Source organism: Anopheles funestus, chromosome 2RL (genome assembly GCF_943734845.2).
Source record: "Anopheles funestus chromosome 2RL, idAnoFuneDA-416_04, whole genome shotgun sequence".
Classification (NCBI taxonomy): domain Eukaryota; kingdom Metazoa; phylum Arthropoda; class Insecta; order Diptera; family Culicidae; genus Anopheles; species Anopheles funestus.
Genome location: NC_064598.1, coordinates 48,151,753 through 48,171,417, shown reverse-complemented (window position 1 = coordinate 48,171,417; position 19,665 = coordinate 48,151,753). Strand labels below are relative to the sequence as shown.

Below are 19,665 nucleotides of genomic sequence, written 5' to 3'. Positions count from 1 at the left end.
TTTTTTAGTAAAATAGTAGATAGTAGACAAAATAGCTCATTAGTCCGTTCTAATCAGGTTGCCGTCTGGGTTGTATGTTTTTGCTACATGAACAACTTTTGCAACCTGGGTATGCGGCGGGCTGGAGTTTGAAAAACACGTTTTTTATTTCTTTGTAAAAACCGGCATTTTAATTTATAAGAAAACAAATAAACAAAATTTACATCTAAAATAAACACACACGCATTTTTAAGAGCATACAACTCTTCTAACCTTTATTTACTGTGAAATTGTTAGTAGCGTATTATGTTCATGATGTTTACAACTAAATTATTAATTAACTGTTTGCCTACTAGAAATGTTATCTCATTCGCGTTTCACGTTTCTTGCTTTGTACACAATTATTTTTATTCCGCTCAACATAAGAAAACATGCAGTGGCTAACGGTTACCGACTGGTTTACAAACTATTACGCTAAACTATTGGTTAGCATTCATTCTCTAATCGTAGAATACACAAGTAATTGCATAATTTGAAAAAGGGTTGCTTAAGTGTAGCAATTGCACTGTCCTATACTAATTCCATAAATTACACTGGCATGAATGTTCACATCTCGGACCATTGCTTCGCATAACATTCCGAATCATCTCTCATTTGCTTTAACGTTTATCCAAACTTTGCTTCCTGCATTTGAAATCGTTGTCGTGGAGGCGTACGGTGTTTTGTAAAATTTACATGTTTTTCATCTCTCTTTCTCTGTTTCCATAAGGTTGTACCTTTCTAAGCTAGTTTTAATTAAATATTTTCTCTTTCCGTACAGCTAAAAAGGGACTGTTTTTTTTTCTCTCTCTCTCTCTTTCTATCGAGGAATGAAATAACAAATGAAAAGAAATGCTCGTTGCCCTGCTTTCATAGGCTACTACTACTTAATGAATGTATGTGCTTAAATATACTCGTAGAACATGATCCAGTACGTGACGTTTAGCAGCGTGAACAGAAACGGGAAAAACATGCGTGAAAACCGATCGATGTTGATCGCTCGCTTCAGCCGCATCTGGGCCGGTGTTAGCTTCGGTATGGCTGACGCCGGTTTACAGGGGGGCGGTGGAATCGTCTGGATGTGTGGTACCGGCGATAGCAGCAGTGTGCTTTCCTGCCGCTGAAACGTGGTGATCGGTATTTCGTGCGTATGCTCATGCGACTTACTGTTGCGCTTGCCATTTTTGGCGGTAAAGTCGAAAAATTTGTCCATCTTCGGTGGATGGGGTTTCGGTGTCGGAGGATCGGAATCACCGAGCACAATGTTAACCAGACAGTACTCCATCAGGGCCATAAACACAAACACGGTACAGACGGACATGAATGCGTCGACCGCCTTTAGGTAAGATACGGGCGGTAAAGAAGCTTGTGATTTGGCGTGCTGGGTGCTGAGTGTGAGCAGGGACGTTACGCCTAGCGTAACCCGTGCCGGTGCAGCTTCCGGTTTGATCCAGAACGAAACCCACTGGAAAGGAAAGAAAAGTATGTTGATTCTGGTTCGCGGGCGCACGATGAAACCACAGCGATTGTAATACTCACCGACATAATGACGATCAAACAGGTTGGGATGTAAGTGTGGAACAGGTAGTAACCGAGACGTCGCTTCAGCACGAACACCACCTCTAGACAGGTGAAATTCCCAGTCGAGTATACCTGCGTGCAGTCCGCCGTATAGTTTTTCACCAATGCCAGCTGTGGCAGCTCAATGTGTTCGTCCACAACCAACGGTACCTCTTCGTCCCACTGGAAAACTAAGTCGTCTGTCGTGTGTGACACTGATGGCAAAAAACCAAAACAGAAACCAATGGTTAAAGAACTGAATCGTCATCAACTACCAGACGTCCTGCCACTTACAGCTTTCCATCTGCAGCTTACATTCCTGCGTGTCGTGCGGATAGATCAGAAAATTCATCGCACAGGACAGCTTCAGGGTCAGCTTCACCATGTACAGGATCGTTTTATCCTTGTACAGCCAAATGTAGTGATTCGGGATCGTCATCGTCTGGAAGGTGACCGATTTCGCATTCTTGAAGAACGAATCCGGCCGCCACATGTTCTTCAGCCAGTCCACCTCTAACAGCCGGTACTCGGACGTCATGTTTTCTGGCAACCGTAACCGATGATCCTTCCACGTTTGTGCGAAAAAGATGTCGGCCGCGTAGGTCATCGAGTTTTCATCGATCGAATCCAACCCCATCACGGTCACGTGGAAGGCAACACTCGTCGGCTGGCCTTCCTTCTTCGGTGGTCGCATTTTATCGTACAGCTTCGGATCCTCGGGCAGGATTTCGTTGAAGGTGAGACTTGTTCTTGTGGCAAAAAGAGAAAAGAAATCACATGCTAACTGATGGGTTTTGAAAGTAACTAACAAATTTTGAATCTTTTTTGCAGCCATTACTCGTCTTAATCACCATTCTCAACTAAAGTAATGAAAGGCTACTTACTGATACTCGCCATTGATTTCTCGGATGCATTGTCCCACCATCACTAGCAGTCCACTTATCGCATATTGCACCAGCATGTCCTTGTCTAGTTTTGCTACGGTAAAATAAGAAATAGAACGGAAAGCGTAAATAATGGTGCAACCGATGTAACAACCGATCTCATATGACCCCAAAATCATATGGCACGATGCAGCACACAAGCACACACGACCATGGGTCACGGTGTGCAGCAAACAATGATCAACTCGGGCACGCAAAGAAGATAAAGCTCTCGGTTTCTGGGTTGCACGACACAGTGTGTCGCTAATCGTTTTGCCTGACATCGCATCGGAAGATCAACCATGCCTTTGGGGGGTGGAGATACATGCCGTGCATCACGAGAGAGTTCCGCCGGAAACAATTGCCATCATGCAAACAATAAGCTTTGGGATAAAAGCTGGAATGTACGGTATATGGTACGAGGGCGACGGTACTACTGCCGCTGTACTATCCTTTAGTTTTTGTTTAACGAAAAGCCCTCCAGAACCCACCAGAGACGGGGGACAACGTGAACGGTCGTGTGGAAGAAACGATTAACGTCATAACTGTACTGGTATGCCGCCATCATCATCCTCATCCTCATCCTCATGGCTTCGGTCACAACCTGTCTGCAGGATGGTTCTCCTTGTTTTCCGTTTGTTACACGTTTCTTCAACCAACGCGCGCGCCACCATCCCGTGCGTTGTTCGTCCATCGGGTTTCGTTGGGCTACGAGCAGCTGAAGATGCCACTTGACGTCTCTTCTCTCCCCTGGCGACCCTGGAGACATGTTTGCCCCACCCCTTCTCCATTGTTCCGTTCTGTCAATGTTGAACATATTATCGGTTAACAGTAGAAAGACCCGGTGAAGAGGTTTTCGCTAAAGCGGATCATAATGAATTATGTACAGATTCGATGACTTGCTGGTGGTGGTGGTGGGGTAGAGCATTATGGCCACCTTCACTCACCCAGCGTGTGGTCTAACGATATGCAAGAACAATGGCATAAGCAGCATCCTTGCAAAACGCGGGAACGAGGGAAAAATTGTTGACAAGTGCTGCACACACAGACACACACACACACACAGAAGCAGGCGGGTACCGGAAGCGGAACCAAATAGTCCTTGTCAGCAATTTTTGCACTACCCCCCGGGTCGGTCTCTCCCGTTTAGCTACTACACGTTTCACGTTGCCCCACCTCGGCAAAACACGGAAGATAGTGTCACGATAATCGCGAATGCAAACGATTCGCCGTGACTTTCGCGCCATACTCTCTGACGGGGTACTCGGACCGCGCCGACACTGAAGTCCTTCGGTACCACAATGTGTAGCGTGTGTATAATGCTTCTTCCTTGCTACACCGTGCGGTTGATGGAACACATGTTCAAGCCTCTCGATAAGTGCGCGCCTTTTAAAATGGTCGTGTGAGAATCTTGAAGGGACGCGAGTATGGATTTCCTATTTTTATAATTACTTCAAATCGTTGGTAGTGTGCGGTTTAGCAGCGATTGGCAGAGGGGATTCGTGGAGTACGAGTTCTACATTTTTTTTTGCTCACATTAGATGGATATCCACTTCGTATTATACACATGCAAGATTTAAACGACGATAACAACGTGCAACGATTGTGTACAAAAGACAACGGAACTTTGAAAACAATGGAACAATTAGGAAAGAAATAAGAAAATATGAATTCCAACAAAAGATAAAACTTTCATATAAACTTATTTACAAAAAATTTACAATATATTTATGATGGAATACTACTGAATCAGTATGTACAAATGTAACTAAATAACAATTAAGATTAAAAGAAAAAAACGCATAATGAAAATAGGAAAAGATTTTGCTATTAACAAGAATAACAATAGAAATTTAGAACTAAAATAGCAAAGAATAATGTAGCGAGAAAGTAAGTAAATCAAACAATCGATTTCGATTTCAATCGATCGATCGATTGATTTCAACAAAAAATTAAACTACATTTAATAAAGAAGTAGCTTAGGCGGAAAATTTGGACTTGGTAGAACTTGAATGAAAAACCTTACCAAATTTAACAACGGGTGATACCTTCCAATAAAAATTTTAATCAACATGAAAATTGTGTATAAATCAAACACATTACTTCCCTAAACATAACTTCCTGCTTGCGCCTGGATGTATGCAATCTCATCACAATTAGACAATTTGAAACATGATGTTAGGCAAATTGCATATATTTAGGCGCTTGCACATACAAGGCAGCGAAATCAACGTTTCTGAAGTTATTCTGCTCGTAGTTTTTGAACATTAAAAAAAACTTAAATTGGCTACTAAACGAATTAACATAAATTCTGTTTTTGCAATACAAACTTGGGCTTGGAAATCATATTTATTATAAAAAATAATTATCTAAAACCGAATATCATTAATGGACCAAACAAGGCAGGTTCAGACCGACACTAGGGTTCTAAGAGTCCAAAACAGAACTTCAAGAATAGCATGAACATATTCGCAAAGGGTGAAACATCTCATAAAGATTTGTTTGTTTACTATACGACTTAGAAATATAACCAAATTGCGTTCTCAGAATTAACCGAACTCTTTCTGGCTGGCCACAACTCCTCACACAAACTTAATCGTATTAACCAAATAAATAGCAAAGAAAACCAAAATTAAGCAAACCAAACTGTGTATACCCACCTGGCTTAAAAGGTGCAAAAAGAAGATTATTCGTCGCAAGTTATCCTTTCACACACGTGGAAATTATTGCGGTTGCAAACTGTCCCGCCTCTGTCACACTTCTGCACGGTTTTGGTTCAACGGCAACGTTCGCTCGTAGGGTTTAAAAGGGGGGGTCGTCAACCAGTTAGAAGTGAATCGGTGTTCATTATCTGAACATTTCAACGATTTTTTCACACTGATTTAAAGCATTACCGATACGATAATTCCACCACCGGCAGCACACCCACCGATCACTGATCATTAGCGGGTAGTTTCACGATCAAAGGTTTAACGGTTATGCAAGTTAACTATGGACTGGACGGGACTCGTGTTTGTCACGACACATACATGCACACACACAAACACACACACACAAATACCTACACGCAAGACCGACAGAAAGCGCGATCATTCACGACCGGGATAAAACGATGAACTGAACCGTTTATCTGGTCCCGGTTGCTCTTAAATAGATTTCTTCTAACAGGCGAAGACGGTGCGAGGCAAAGGACACTTTTATCCTTCGTCCAACTCCACACATACACACACACACACCCGGGTTGTGGGTGCGCCAATTTTTCACGTCCTCTGATTTCCTCCAACGATTTTTCCCTCCTCCTTCTTGTTTGGTTCGCTTCTTTTGTTCCTCGAGTGTCCTTGATCTCTCATCTTCTGCGGCCCATCATCGGCAGCCACTGCAGTGGTTCTTCCTTCTGTATCTTGCCTGGGTGTGTTTGTGTGTGGGATACACTGTGAGTGTGTCCCAGTCGGTCTCATTAGTCGCTTTAAATTTGTTATCCCTTTTTCAGTACATTCCTGGTCGTTAGTACCCGTACAGGAAATCTTTAACCGAACAATAGTGGAAGGGATAAAGAGTAGTATAGCGTGAAAGAGAGAAAACGTGGAACAGGATAGATTCAGCCAGATTGTAGAACTTCGATACGCGCAGGAAGTAGTGCTTGCTGCTGCTGGATCAAGCTGTGCGTGTATTGTATGCGAATGGAGAAGAAAGGACAAAATTATGATGCACTGGTGTGTGAATCCGTGGTCTATTTTGCTGGTGTACCACTTAACGACCCACCAGCGGCTTTAGATGCACCACCAGAGCGTTGTTGTGTCCTTCGGTACCCGAAATAAACTACCCAGTTATCTAACGATGGGCGCTAGAGATACCTCCCCCCTTTGCACAAAGGTGTTCCTGGTGTTGTAATCAGATCCGAAGTGCAGAGGACACTTGAGGACATATTGTTGGGCAGAAATAAGCAATGTTTGAAATGTCCGCAATGCTGCATAACAAACTTGTTCGCACCAAAAGCATGGGGTGGTTCACGATCAACACCGTAAGCCGTTTTCAAAAGATACGAATGGAACCGCCATATAATATTTTAAAGAAATGTGTGTCTCGTTGATGTATAAAATCTCTCTCTCTCTCTCTCTTCGACTGGCCAGATTCGTCTGTTGACCTGCGCAAACACTTCTTACGCTTATGTCGGTTTCCAAGAGCCGTGTGTCGTACGGCAGGATAAAAAGAAAGTCCTCGATTTGGACCCGTTCGGCTGCATTCTGGAGTGCGCGTCTAAAGCACATGTCTCATTAATAGACAATGCGTCTCCATCCCCACATGGGTTATTGGTCCAACATCAAACGAAACGTAAATCAAGCGCATTTGGAACATCTCGATGACGGGGAACGAACGATCCTTTCTACCCCAAAAACCCTTTTCCCGTACGACATCATGGCCAAAAACGTAACAAACATGTCGTACCAGAGCTCGTCGCTCAAGTGTTTATGTACATAAATAAGCGACAACGAGCAATATAGGAACGTTTTCTTTAGCACTGGGAGCTATTTTTTTTTGTTGCATTCGTTAAGTATCCTTTTTGTGGTTAAAAATAGCTCTGCCTATTTTGAAATCAGCTCTCTGCCTAATTAGTCACGTGGTCCTGCTGTTCGATCGATCGACGTTCCGTAAAGCTTGTATACAGAACGATAAGGTATTCTGCGGGATTTTTTGGATTTCCCTTTTACGAACAATCGTGCGGCCATTTAAGCAGATTCGAGTTCGTCTTATACCTCCTCCCTTATACATAATCTATGCAATTCAATTTTCTGCAATTCAATGGGAGGTACAACAGCACTCATTAGCGCATATTTTATCAATCCATTCGGGTGGGCGATAAGCTTTAAATACCGTTGCCACGTACCCGGCCAAAAATCATTGTGTAAAAACAGAAGAACCATCGACCACTGAAATGGAACCCCCCTCTGTAGGTTTGGTACAGTTTGAATCGTTTATCCGTGTGCCGGAAATATTCTTCGCCATGATCGGTGTGACACGGTACGGTGAACCGAAGCGAACACTTCGGGCACACCTAAAGCAAGCACTGTTCTGGTCATCCTGTGCTAATACCGGCTTCTGTCTCATCATTGAGCATATCTACTTCGTGAAAGCGGCCGGTAACTTTACCAACTTTCTGCAACTGACAGCCTTAGCACCATGCATGGGCTTTACGGCGCTTTCCTTCGTCAAGATCATGACCATTAAGCTGAACGAGACGAAGCTAACGGACATGCTGCACCGGTTGGACGCACTGTTTCCCAAGTCGTCCGTACTGCAGGAACGGTACGGCGTGTTCCAGTACAACCGGGAGTCGCAGGTCGTGATGAAATCGTTCTCGATCCTTTACATGATCCTGATCTGGATGTTTAATCTGCTCCCATTAGTGTCGATGATGGAGGGATACTTCACCGACGGTAGCTGGCATAAACAGTTGCCCTACTTTATGTGGTACTGGTACGACTGGCATCAGCCCGGTTACTTCGTGATTACCTTCCTGCACCAGAACTGGGGCGGGTTTGTTTCGGCCGTGTTTTACCTGTCGACCGATCTTATGTTCTGTGCGTTCGTGTTGTTGCTCTGTCTACAGTTTGACATAGTGGCGTATCGGTTGAAGCATGCGCTGCCCGATGATCACCAGGAGCTGATCGAGTGCGTACGCATACACCAGGCGGTGATCGAACTGTGCAATGAGCTTGAGCACATGTTTTCTCCCTCGCTACTGGTGAATTTTCTCAGCAGCTCGGTTATCATCTGCCTGGTGGGATTTCAGGCTACGGCCGGTATTACGCCAGCGGATCTGTTCAAGTTTGTGCTGTTTCTCGTCTCGTCGCTAGTGCAGGTCTTTCTGCTGTGTTACTATGGTAACAAACTCATCGTTGCGGTACGGCGTTGCCATGGAATCGTGGGGAAAGAGAGAGAAAAAAGCTGCATTATATGACCGTTTGGGTTTTTTTTCTACTATATTCTAGAGCTCACAAATTCCCTACAGCGCCTTCGAGGGACAGTGGATCGGAGCATCCGTTTCTTACCAGAGATCCTTGCTGTTCGTTATGTTACGCTCAACCACGGTGCAAAAGCTTACAGCGCTAAAATTCTCCATCGTTTCGTTGGCCAGCTATTCGAAGGTAGCTAAGGGTTCCCTCTCTTCGATACATACCAGTGATTCGTTTCTTTATATTTTTGCCTTTCACTTACCAACAGATATTAAGCACATCGTTTTCGTACTTCACACTGCTGAAAGCCATGTACGAACCGAATGAGAAGAACGTGAAATAAAGCTTCCTGGTAAGGATCAAGCAAAGTAGTCGTCGTTTCGTGGCGTACAAAACGACTTAGTTGAACAGCAGACCAAATAAACTGTCTACAAACGAGTGCCATTGCCAGGTGGTCCGTTTTCTCATGGTTACGCTTAAAAATCATACACACGAACACGGCTGCTGATTTAAAGAAGTAATCTTTAAATTTTATTATTTCCATAATGCTGATCCGAATCTCAGCCGTGGGATGTTATAACGTAAATTAGTTCGCGCCTTCAGCCACCTTACAACAGTTCGGTTGCACTTTGTTTACACGCGCACATCACCCGCCGATCTTCTACGAATATCCGCCCCTGCCCTTGCCGCAAGCCTTCCTTCTCCGGCACACTTTAGAACAGCATACGGTGCGGGAACATGTTGGTGCGCAACGAGAACATCGACTTAAGGTAGCGCGTAATCAGCTTGCCCTCCTTGTGTTCCTTGATGGCAGCCTTAACCTGGGCATCCACCACCTTCTGGTCGGCCTTGCGTTGCTCGGACGCCACGTATTTGAACTGCTTCCGCTCGAAAATGTCCCGTTCCTTGCGGGTATTCTTTTTGGGGTGTACGCGACGGAAGTACCGGTCATTAATATGCTCCGGCAACTTGAGCTTCTCCAGGTTAACGCTCGTCTTCGTGGCAATGACGTAGTTCTGCTCGATGCGGCGCATCGGGCAACCGTTCACCTCGAACGGACCGGTCACGAGAAGCAGCCCGGTCTGCAGCACCTTAAGCAGCACCACTCGCTTGCCCTTGTGACGGCCAGCAAGCAGGATCAAAATCTTGCCCGGTTGGAGCGTCTTGCGGATGTTGCGCTTGTGGTTGCGGAAGCACGATTTGGCCGGGCGCTTGCGGGCGAAACGTCTGGTCGGCCGGTCGGACTTGTTCTTACGCAGCAGCACGGTGCGCTCGCCGCCGTTCTTCGCACCTCCAATCTTCTTCACAACAGTGACGGGCTTCTTGGGCTTCTTCTTAGCATCCGCCGAAGGCAAGGGGCGCAACTTGACCAACTTCTTGCGCGTAATGCGGTAAATTCCACTGGTCAGCAGGCTTTGCGGGTACTTGTTGACCTTCTGCGCCTTTTTGCGGTCCTTTCGCACCTTTTTGCTAACTTTGGCCGGTGCGGCGGCCTTTGTTTCCGTAGGGGCCATCCTGAAACACGTGTAAAGAAGCGAAACACACTCCGGGAAAAGAACTTTTGAGGTTAGTGCTTCGACAATCGGTCACCGTCGGTGTTGGGGGCGCTGCGATCGCTCGTGCAACGCAAACGTTATTTGACAGTCGACAAAAGAAACGCATATTTGTCAAGTCAACAATCTTCGATTTGTAAATTATGTTTTATTTTGTATTGTTGAGTTCTAGACAAAAAGTTATGGAAATGAAAACGATATCGGGTTTTTTTTAATTCCTTATTTACGTTTCCACAAGATATTGGGATAAAAGAAATATGTGCAGTTGTTAGTTGCGACTGATTACCCTTTATTTTTAATCAGATTTGATTCATTTAAACACAAGTATTTTATTCTATCATTCGTTTGGCAGTGCTTTTCTATTAATTTTAGTACATCATAAGTGAAAATTTATATTTCAACTTGTTGCGAAAACGCAAACATTTCTATTTTGACAGTTGAACTGCACCGATTGTGCGTTCGGCTCATTTTTGCGTTTTGCATGTCGACATTTTTGTCGACATTCGTTCATCGGCTGTCATTTCATCCCTTTCCACCGCCAATGTTCGCCTTTTCTTCTTACCCCCTTTTGTCCACACTTCATCAGGCCCGATCTGACATCTTTCTTTTCTGCTTCTACCACGTTTTACACAAGTTGTGGTTCGGACAAAATGTATAACACCGTGTCGAAAAAACGCCGGGTAATTACGCCTTTTTGCATGAAATTTATGTGTCAATCGAAGGTCCGCGCTACCGTGTAGTGAGAGATGTAAAAATATGGCTAATCGGTGCAATTTTGGAGGGGTAAATCAACGTTCAAAGTTGACTCCTGACTGGCAGACTGGTACCCGAAGCGAAGCCTGCTGTGTGTGTGAGCTGTGCTGATGTGAAGGCTTCCGGTTGTAAATACGTACAGATTTCCATCTCGGCACAGTGAGAAACCTCTACCAACCGATACACTGTGAATGTGAAGCAAAAAGTTTAATAATAATGTGTCCTACCGCCGGCTCTTCCGCTCAGCGGAGAAATTGTTGTTGTGATTAGCCATAACCTCTCTCTTTGTACACAGGCGCCAATGATCGGTATCGAGAACCAGAGCTGCAGCAATGGAACTTTGGTTGAATGTAAACAGTGCTGAAATCTAATTCACTGTCAATTATTTCATTCACAGTTCGTGGCCAATGGCATGTTCCATGCTGAACTCAACGAGTTCCTGACTCGTGAGTTGGCCGAGGATGGATACTCCGGGGTAGAGGTCCGTGTTACACCGACCCGCACAGAAATCATCATCATGGCCACCCGCACCCAGAACGTGCTGGGAGAGAAGGGACGTCGTATCCGCGAGCTTACTGCTGTCGTTCGCAAGCGGTAAGACTAATACCTAAATTCAACCTGCTATATTGCCCGAAACCTTCGCGCTTTTCTAATCGATTCTTGTGTATACATCCGTTCGTGTATTTTTAGTTTCGGTTTTGCTCCCGGTACCGTCGAACTGTACGCGGAGAAGGTGGCAACCCGCGGTCTGTGCGCCATTGCTCAGGCCGAATCTCTGCGCTACAAGCTGATCGGTGGACTTGCCGTGCGCCGTGCCTGCTACGGTGTGCTGCGTTTCATCATGGAATCCGGCGCTAAGGGTTGCGAGGTAGTGGTGTCGGGTAAGCTGCGTGGTCAGCGAGCCAAGTCGATGAAGTTCGTCGACGGACTGATGATCCATTCCGGTGATCCATGCAACGACTACGTTGACACTGCCACCCGGCACGTACTACTGCGCCAGGGTGTGCTTGGCATCAAGGTTAAGATCATGCTGCCGTGGGATCCGAACGGCAAGATTGGCCCGAAGAAGCCCCTGCCCGACAACGTGTCCGTGGTTGAACCGAAGGATGAAATCATGTACACATCGCCACGCAGTGAACCGAAATTCAAGGTTCCGGAGCCGCAGGTGGAAGCGAAGGAGCATGCCGTCGAAGCGTGAATTGTGTGACACTCTAGTGCAGGTGTGGTGTACATTGAGTGACGCTGGAAATATTCGTATTGGAAGGAGGAAGATGGAAGGATGAAAATATATAAGCTTTTTTCCAGACGGATTCGGAGCGGCACATTAAACACGCGCGAAAAGCATTCGTTTGGAGAATACATAATCAATCGTTTGTTTATTGTTCACTTTTGCATCCTAAACATACATACACACATCCTATTTGCACACGTCCAAGCATACACGCAAACTACAAGGATTAGTTGTGTGTCTCTGTCCTTAGTGTATCTCCCCCGTTCATCAAGCGAGATTCATCGAGGTTCCACGTCGTTTCACTTCGCTCCAGTCGACCGCGCGAAAGAACGCACTTGCAATAATTTGCTTAAACTCTAATCGCCGTTCAACGTCCGGTTGCAGTAAATCTTCCAGCAGTTCGCGTGCCTCAGACGATAGCTCTATACCTTCGGGGTACTGGACCTCATGGTAGCAGAACACACCCGACGGATGGCACGATACAAACTTACGCTTGGTCAGCATTTCGAACATGATTACACCGATCGACCAGAAGTCCGACTTGGGCTCGAGTGGTCGCTCCGGTGCGACATACAGCTCTCTAATCGCTGTTTGTTTCAGAGCTGGATGAGAACCGCCCGACTGGCAGAAGTACGATTCACCCCGTCGGTGAAAGTACGTTAGCATCAGCTGTCCCTCGGGGCCAAGCAGGAGATTATCCATGGTGAGATCGCTATCAAAATAGAAAGCAAAAGTTCACAAGATTTGGTTGATGTTGTGTCGTTCCGTGTTACCTACCCGCACACAATACCGTTGAAATGTAAACTATCGATAGCAATAACTAGCTCGCTAATCCACCGACGAACGCTGCCTTCCGGTAGGAGATCCGGAGTCAACTCGTTAACCATCGTTTCGCTAATACTTGACAGTCTCGCTAAACCTAATTGACTAGAATGAGAATTTCTAATTTCCTCCTGCAGCTCCTCGGTAGGCGTGTCAGGCATTTCCTTGAAGGCAGGAACAGATTCGGTAGCATTCGAATGTTCGCCGGATTCTTCCAACGTTTGTGTGACGGCTTTTAGCAGGCGTTGGCTACAGGACAGCAACTCCCGAACGTCCATATCCTTCGAAAGTGCATCGAACGACGGAATTATGAGCTCCTGCTCCTCTTGGTTGCCGTGCTGCTCACTCTCCTCGTCATCCGGTCGTGCTTCCAACGCCACTTCGTCCGTCTCTTCATTTCTGTCGCTCAAATTGGGTGAGTTTCCATCACTCACAATACTGCTGCTGTCGGCACCGTTGCTATATTCATTGACCAGATCCAAAAAACCCGAATCGTATGCAGAACAATTTGGTTCTCTTTGCGCCACATTTTCATCTCCAATCGTTCCAGTGGTTACTGACGGAACGATGGGTTTATTATTATCGATGACTTCATTTGTCACCGGTTCTTCCGGTGAAGGGCAATAGCTCTCCGGTTTTCGATACGATCGGATAAAATCCCACAACTTACCGGCACAGACTAGCCGCAGAAGCAAGAAAATGCCTCCGTCCGTCGCCTGAAAGTAGGCAATCAGTGGCACCATGTAAGGCACATCCTGCGGGAATACGGCAGCGCTCGAAAACGGTAAACCGGCTGGCGGTGGTCGTCGGATGCTTTTCATGATGTAAAACTTCTTATCCGTTACGTCCTGCACCTGCATTACCGTACCGATCACCTTCACCACCTTGTAGCGTGAAAGATAGTTGAGCGGTCGTTCAAGCAACTGGATCGGTGAACTCGGATCGTCGTACACTAGCGGACCCATCAGCTGTTCGTCCGCGTGCAATCCCACCGTTTGCTCCAAGAACCGTTCGTAAATTTCTTCCGCTTTCGCAACATATTTGCAGCTCTTTTCTTTGGCGATTTTACGACGCGTTACATCTGAATCGTTCTTTGCACCGCTTAGCAACCGATCGATGCCTGCTTTGTACTGTTCGAATGCACGCTGATACTCGCCGTTTGCTTCTGCTTCGACCGCCTTGCTAAATACCATAGCGGCGGCTACGAGATAATCAACCGGTGGCTCTTCCGTTGTCATGGTTTCGCGTACTTGCGGTTGCTGTTCCGGTTCCGATATGCTCGATGTAGTTTCAGAAATAAACGAATCGATCAGTGACCCGCTGCTAGCCATGGCTAGTGGAGGTATCGTACCGGAACCACTGTCTGTGACCGCATTGCCATCGATTGTATCTTCTTCATCGACTTCCTCGCCACCGCTCGTACACGATCCATCCGTACCCGTTCCTTCCTGCCCATCACGGCTCGGATCGATTAGACTAAGCTCATCCGAACGCCCAATGCCTAATTGCTTCCTTATTGTCTCTATATTGCCACGTTCATTGCTCGTACCATTTTTCTTCTCTGTGCTATCCGTGCGCTGTTCGACGTCTACTTCCTGGGTCTCCTTTTCCGGTACTATGCCACGAGTGAAAAAGTTCAGGAAAGCATGAGATCGGTACAGCAGCGGTTCCTGACCAGCAAATTCCAACAGCTGCAAGATGTACCGTTTGCGCTCTTCGATAACCGCAGGATCAAATCGCTTGAAGTACGAATGTTCCGCTAATGCTGGTACCGTCCCTGCCAAGTGACGTTCACGATGGCGCCGTACAAGCTCCTTGTACAGCTTTTTCACCTCGCTGAAACGCTTCCATAAGGTGACACGGGTGAGGCCTACGGGATGTGAACGTGGAAATACCTGCAACACGAAACAAACCAAATGTTGATGGATTTTCTCCCTGGCTGTGTTAAACGTCGTTCGCCACCTACAATAGAAGTGATGCGATAGATAGTGAAGCCCTTGTACTTGCGCGTTTCATCGTCCACCGAAAAGCTGTGCACCCATGTTTCCGTTTTCCTTCGTCCCACTAGCAACATCTCCCGTATGCAGGAAATTGGATTACATTACTCTGTGAAAGGTGTTTGGTGTGGAGTATACGTCGACCGATGGTGGAAAAAGGTAGGAATGCACAGTGGAATGTAGCGTTTGCAATAATGCTAAATCACAGATCACGGCACACTGACCACCAACGGCTGCTGCGATAGCGCAAAGATAACACTAGCGGCTGAAAAGAGAAAGTACCAACTGTCACAACACAAACAATCCCGTTTGACAGTGAGAAAACGCCTTGGTAGGCCCAAAAGGCGATAAAAAAACGTTACGAAATCCAATTTGGATCGTTTCAAAAATGCTGTAATTCATTCATGTTTAAAGATTTCATTGTTTTATTATGCAAAGAGTGCCATTTCTAGTCGCGGTAATTTCTCGACGTTCATCATAACGTGGAAGAAGGTTGGAATATGTGCCAAACCCGTTTTAACCTCGAGCAGACAAACGCCGTGTGTTGGATCGAAATTGTTCTCATAAAATGTATGCACGAATGTAGCCCGTGTAGGTTTAGAACATCTATAGCATTAGTACGATGCTGAATAACGTCTACACACTTTTCTTTCTCATTAATCTTGCAACGAACTGCTCAAATGCAGTCGAAAGCTGTTTACTTTATCCTTTTAAAATGAGTTATTCCCCATAGATTAATCTCTTTTATTGTTTCATTTGCAACAATGTCGAAGCGTACCCCAGCTCCCCGTAAATTATAAATGCCTTTTACAAATTATGTAAACCATTCGCTAAATACTAACTACTAACGACGAAATCCGTTAAAATAAAATGCACAACTTTACTATACATTAAAGAAATGTTTCTTCCAGCAACGCTTTTACCTAGTCTTCATGCTACGGTCGTTAATATTAAAAGCAAAAGCTACAATAATTGCAATTATGAGTGTGAGCGTTGTGGTTGTGATGTCGACCTCGGTTGTCCCCTTTCGGGATTACAGTTTGGATCCGGTTACCGCATCCTGGAATGTGAGATACTCGAAGGGAAGCAACATACAGTAGCGCTTTAGTCGTTGGTTTATGGACTCGATCATACCGTCCGTATCAAGATCGTAGCGATACACGTTTTCTCTGCGGATGTAATAAAGTGGATACAGTTAGCTTTATCGTGTTAAGTAGATTGTTTTAAATGAATACCTTTTCGTTTTCCTTATTGCACCAACCGTGACTAGAGAATGCAACGTGAGACTAATGCTATCCAGTGACAGACAGTACGGATGAACGTTACGCTCCTGTCGTAATAGTTGCTGTTCAACGTGCTGCTGCACCGAGGCAAGATATTCCTTTTCTGTGAAACTTTCTTTAGCGCGAAACTGACTCAGTAATACGTCCGTCGCCTGGAAGTACGTACACAGGAAGGGACCAAGGGCGCTAAGATACACGTTAGCCAACTGGTGACGATTCATGTTCGGTAGAAAGTGTAGCATATCTTGCCCGACTGGATTGCATTGTAGCAGACCCTGTCGATAAAGATGATCCAACGCGGCATCAAATTCAACAACCTCTCGACGTGCGTACAGCACGAACTCTAGACCGTATAAATTTCTCAGTTCATGTACCATTTCAACAAGATCACTACGCCGCAATGGGCCGGTTTCTGAGGTTAGGCTACGTGCTGCTAGTAGTACCATTGCCGGAACGGCTAACCAGTGCAGACATGGATTGCAGTATAGTTGTAGAGAGAATATTGGCACCGCAAGCTTCATCACACCGTCCGTCAGGTTGTAGCCCTTCAGCTTTCTTTTATCGACCCGACTAAAATCGTGGTACGTCCTGGCAATCGTCAGCACACCATCGGTCGTCAGCTGCAGAACGTTCCGGTGTACATCGAGCGCAGCTAAACAAAGCGTTTCCACGTTTTCACAACCCTCTACTTCCGTGATCGCACCGAGATCCTCGAACATACGTCCAAGCATGGCGACACCTTCGACTAACTCACCGAGCGTTACAGTTTGGCCGTGATATTTCCTGTAATTGTAGTACAGCGCAATCAGATGGAAGGTAGTCAGTACCATGCGGTGCTGTTGCAAATGCACCACATCATTGGCCAAATTTTGAATTGCATCTCGCTCCTCCTTGGCTAACGTTTGAGCAAATGTCGGTGCAATCGTATGTCGCGTACGGTTCAACCCATCGCCAAAGTAATCCTTCGCCGACAATGGATCACCAAACTCGAGATAGATGGTGCCAAAGTTTTCACGCACAATGCTTAACGCTTTCAGCAGTCCGCGGGTCGTTTCCTTCGGTTTCGGTACACCCAGTAGCTCGTACACGAACAACTGCTCCTCGACGGGCCGATCGTACGATACGCTCACGGGCACGATCAGCAGATCCGGTACCTCACCCATAAAAAGTGGTTCCAGTGCCATCGACAGCAGCCCTATCTTGGGCATAAGCGCCTTGTTGCTGCGACTACGCGTTCCTTCCACGAAGAATTCGATCCCACGGTCATAAGCCACAATCAGCTGGCGCATGTACTCACGGAAGATATACCAGTACTGACGATCGTTACCGTACGTTCGGCGCATGTAGAACGCCCCAGTGTTCCGCAATGCACTGCCCATTCCGGCCATCGAGTAAAAGTCCATACCGGCCGCTATTCCCGGTATAGCGATATTGTAGCAGAACAGTACGTAAGACATTAGTATAAAATCACCATAGCTGCGGTGGCTCGGCAGATAAAGCACCGTTTGACGTCCAAAACGTGATCTTAGCTGCTCCAGTTTCACCTCATTCACAAGCACACCGGTATAGATGCGATCGAAAATTGCGTTCAGCATCGTGCCTAGCGTACGAAGGACAGGTAAATTTTCTGCCAGTCCAATCTCTTCTAACAACTCCACGATCGTTTTGGTTAGTTTCGCGCGTTTCGTTTTATCGTTAGATGTTTGCTAAAATTCAAAGAATAACACCGATGGTGAAGACTTACATCAATTAATTAAATTTGAATTGAGCGACCATAAAGCGAACTCCTTACCTCGTCAAGTAACAGTTGAATTCGTCCACTGGCAAGCACCAGTTTCTTCAATTTCGCTGGCGTCACAGGACCATCTTTCGGGAAAGGAACAGTCACTCTATACCTTTTCGTCATATCGCGATGCTCACGATATTGCGGTGCTAACAAATTCCGAAACTCGGATAACTTCCCAGGTGATAGCTTTATCGTAAATGTTTCCACCATCGCACGGCGATCCGGTGATTCAGTGCGTGTCGTTGCCATTTTTTTACCTAATCGATAAAGAAGAACAATACGCACGGGAACAATGTATGTAGGACTTCGAACCGGTTAAATTAATTAAGTAAAAATTAGCCCACGTGCTTGCGGCTTAGTATAATGAGTTACATTGCAGTGATTGCAGTGCGGTATGATACAACATTCTCTGATCGTGAGAGCGATATGCTGCTTCCCACTCTAATCCTTGATAAGGATAATGGTTTATCTGCGAGTTATCAACGCATCAAGACGCCCGGGAGGTGTGTTCAGCCATGAGGTAAGCAAACCCAGTATACAATAAGATAAGCGAGTGTTGACATACGTCCGGATGGAGATGGAGATAACAACAACCCCGGTTCCGGCAGTTCATCATCCAACACCGGAACGAACGTGGTCATTTTGTGGCGGAAAGTCGTCGTCTTTAAAGCATACCTGTGTTTCAAACGTTATCTGCTACGTCGCCACTATATCGAGTCTGTTTGCACACACTTTATCCTAGGCGATATGATGACCTTATCCGACCTTTTTCTCGCGTATCCTAACGCAACGCATTCCCTGTCCGTGGTCCGTAGGCTGTATATTCCGTTTCTTTTTCGTGAATTCACAATTTGCACAAACTTTTCTTACGGTTTTGTGGATCGCCTACACGTTAACACGTTTGCAAATTTTTCTACTAGAGCCAGCGACACCGTACGTCTCGAATGCGCTATTCTTACGCTGTCCGCACTCGGCCTGGGGTTTCGCCGTCTTTTCGTCATTCATCGTCATCACCTAGTTTGCGCAGCACATCGGACGATATGTTACACAGTTCTCTCGCAACACGAAACCCCACCACCCTGTGCATTGAGGTACGGTTGAGCTGTTGACGAGAGCCATTCACGATAAACGCATTTTCGCCGTAAGCGGTCCGTTCTAGAAGGGACCGTAAATTAGCAAATCGCCCCGGCCAATATGCACCAGCACGATGCAACACGAAAAGTAGCACTCTACTGCTGCCGCTGTGTGTGGCAATCACACGCTTATGGTGCTGCTGACCAAGTTTTCACCGCCGGAACCGGTCCCCTGCCTAGCCTTGTGCCAGTTGTCAAGCACTCCCTTCTAGTTGTCGCTCGGTTTGCACTCCCGCCGCACAAGCGCAATGTACACAAACAAAACCCGTTTCTCTCTCATTCGGCCCCTCTTCTGGTTTTATCTTTTGACGGTTTTGCGATGCACTTTCCATCAGTGTTGCCAGCAATCGTGAAACATTTCGTTATGAAACATTTCACGATATGCATCCTTGAAGCGATAAACTTTTCCTTGAAGTGCAGCCGATAAATATTAAGGCGAAATCATGTTCTGTTGCGTAAAGAAATGTAAATACTATTATGTACAGATAATACAGGTTCAACCTTATCACTAAAAGTCTGAATTTCTGATCTTCAATCGATAGCAAATGGTTATGAATGATACCTTAACAAATCGTGCCTTTTGATTATATTCGTTCTTCCGGATACCCAGGTATTTGAAGCAATTTAATCCATCTCACATTAGTTTATTAAA

The 19,665-nt window shown here is 45.8% G+C and overlaps 6 protein-coding genes across 8 annotated transcripts; 2 read left to right on the top strand and 4 right to left on the bottom strand.

The window, feature by feature from the left end:
- Positions 1-225: 225 nt before the first annotated feature.
- LOC125760906 (glycine receptor subunit alpha-3-like) lies at positions 226-6,859 on the bottom strand. Its single transcript, XM_049421495.1, has 5 exons — positions 5,162-6,859; positions 2,463-2,556; positions 1,873-2,327; positions 1,558-1,793; positions 226-1,483 (listed from the first exon to the last, which is right to left on the bottom strand). The coding sequence occupies exons 2-5, from the start codon at positions 2,537-2,539 to the stop codon at positions 923-925; spliced, it is 1,329 nt and encodes a 442-aa protein (XP_049277452.1). The 5' UTR covers positions 2,540-2,556; positions 5,162-6,859; the 3' UTR covers positions 226-922.
- A 170-nt stretch (positions 6,860-7,029) lies between these two features.
- LOC125760911 (odorant receptor 85c-like) lies at positions 7,030-8,888 on the top strand. Of its 2 annotated transcripts, XM_049421502.1 has the most exons (3): positions 7,030-8,403; positions 8,492-8,647; positions 8,724-8,888. In XM_049421502.1, the coding sequence occupies exons 1-3, from the start codon at positions 7,435-7,437 to the stop codon at positions 8,796-8,798; spliced, it is 1,200 nt and encodes a 399-aa protein (XP_049277459.1). In that variant the 5' UTR covers positions 7,030-7,434; the 3' UTR covers positions 8,799-8,888. The 2 variants fall into 2 exon arrangements, with proteins under 2 accessions (XP_049277459.1, XP_049277458.1); XM_049421501.1 differs by having other exon boundaries at positions 8,492-8,888.
- A 72-nt stretch (positions 8,889-8,960) lies between these two features.
- Positions 8,961-10,034, bottom strand: LOC125760926 (60S ribosomal protein L6). Its single transcript, XM_049421530.1, has one exon. It carries the CDS (start codon positions 9,967-9,969, stop codon positions 9,169-9,171), a length of 801 nt encoding a protein of 266 aa, XP_049277487.1. The 5' UTR covers positions 9,970-10,034; the 3' UTR covers positions 8,961-9,168.
- Positions 10,035-10,536: 502 nt separating this feature from the next.
- LOC125760927 (40S ribosomal protein S3) lies at positions 10,537-12,125 on the top strand. Its single transcript, XM_049421531.1, has 3 exons — positions 10,537-10,688; positions 11,159-11,355; positions 11,452-12,125. Exons 1-3 carry the CDS (start codon positions 10,659-10,661, stop codon positions 11,957-11,959), a joined length of 735 nt encoding a protein of 244 aa, XP_049277488.1. The 5' UTR covers positions 10,537-10,658; the 3' UTR covers positions 11,960-12,125.
- LOC125760893 (ribosomal protein S6 kinase delta-1) lies at positions 12,110-15,173 on the bottom strand. The gene is made up of 3 exons (XM_049421470.1): positions 14,781-15,173; positions 12,770-14,709; positions 12,110-12,704 (listed from the first exon to the last, which is right to left on the bottom strand). The coding sequence occupies exons 1-3, from the start codon at positions 14,886-14,888 to the stop codon at positions 12,260-12,262; spliced, it is 2,493 nt and encodes an 830-aa protein (XP_049277427.1). The 5' UTR covers positions 14,889-15,173; the 3' UTR covers positions 12,110-12,259.
- Positions 15,174-15,545: 372 nt separating this feature from the next.
- Positions 15,546-19,422, bottom strand: LOC125760894 (dihydroxyacetone phosphate acyltransferase). 2 transcript variants are annotated; one of them, XM_049421473.1, is made up of 4 exons: positions 18,553-19,422; positions 17,887-18,135; positions 16,047-17,800; positions 15,546-15,980 (listed from the first exon to the last, which is right to left on the bottom strand). In XM_049421473.1, the coding sequence occupies exons 2-4, from the start codon at positions 18,127-18,129 to the stop codon at positions 15,845-15,847; spliced, it is 2,133 nt and encodes a 710-aa protein (XP_049277430.1). In that variant the 5' UTR covers positions 18,130-18,135; positions 18,553-19,422; the 3' UTR covers positions 15,546-15,844. The 2 variants fall into 2 exon arrangements, with proteins under 2 accessions (XP_049277430.1, XP_049277429.1); XM_049421472.1 differs by having other exon boundaries at positions 17,887-18,137; positions 18,556-19,422.
- Positions 19,423-19,665: the final 243 nt, after the last annotated feature.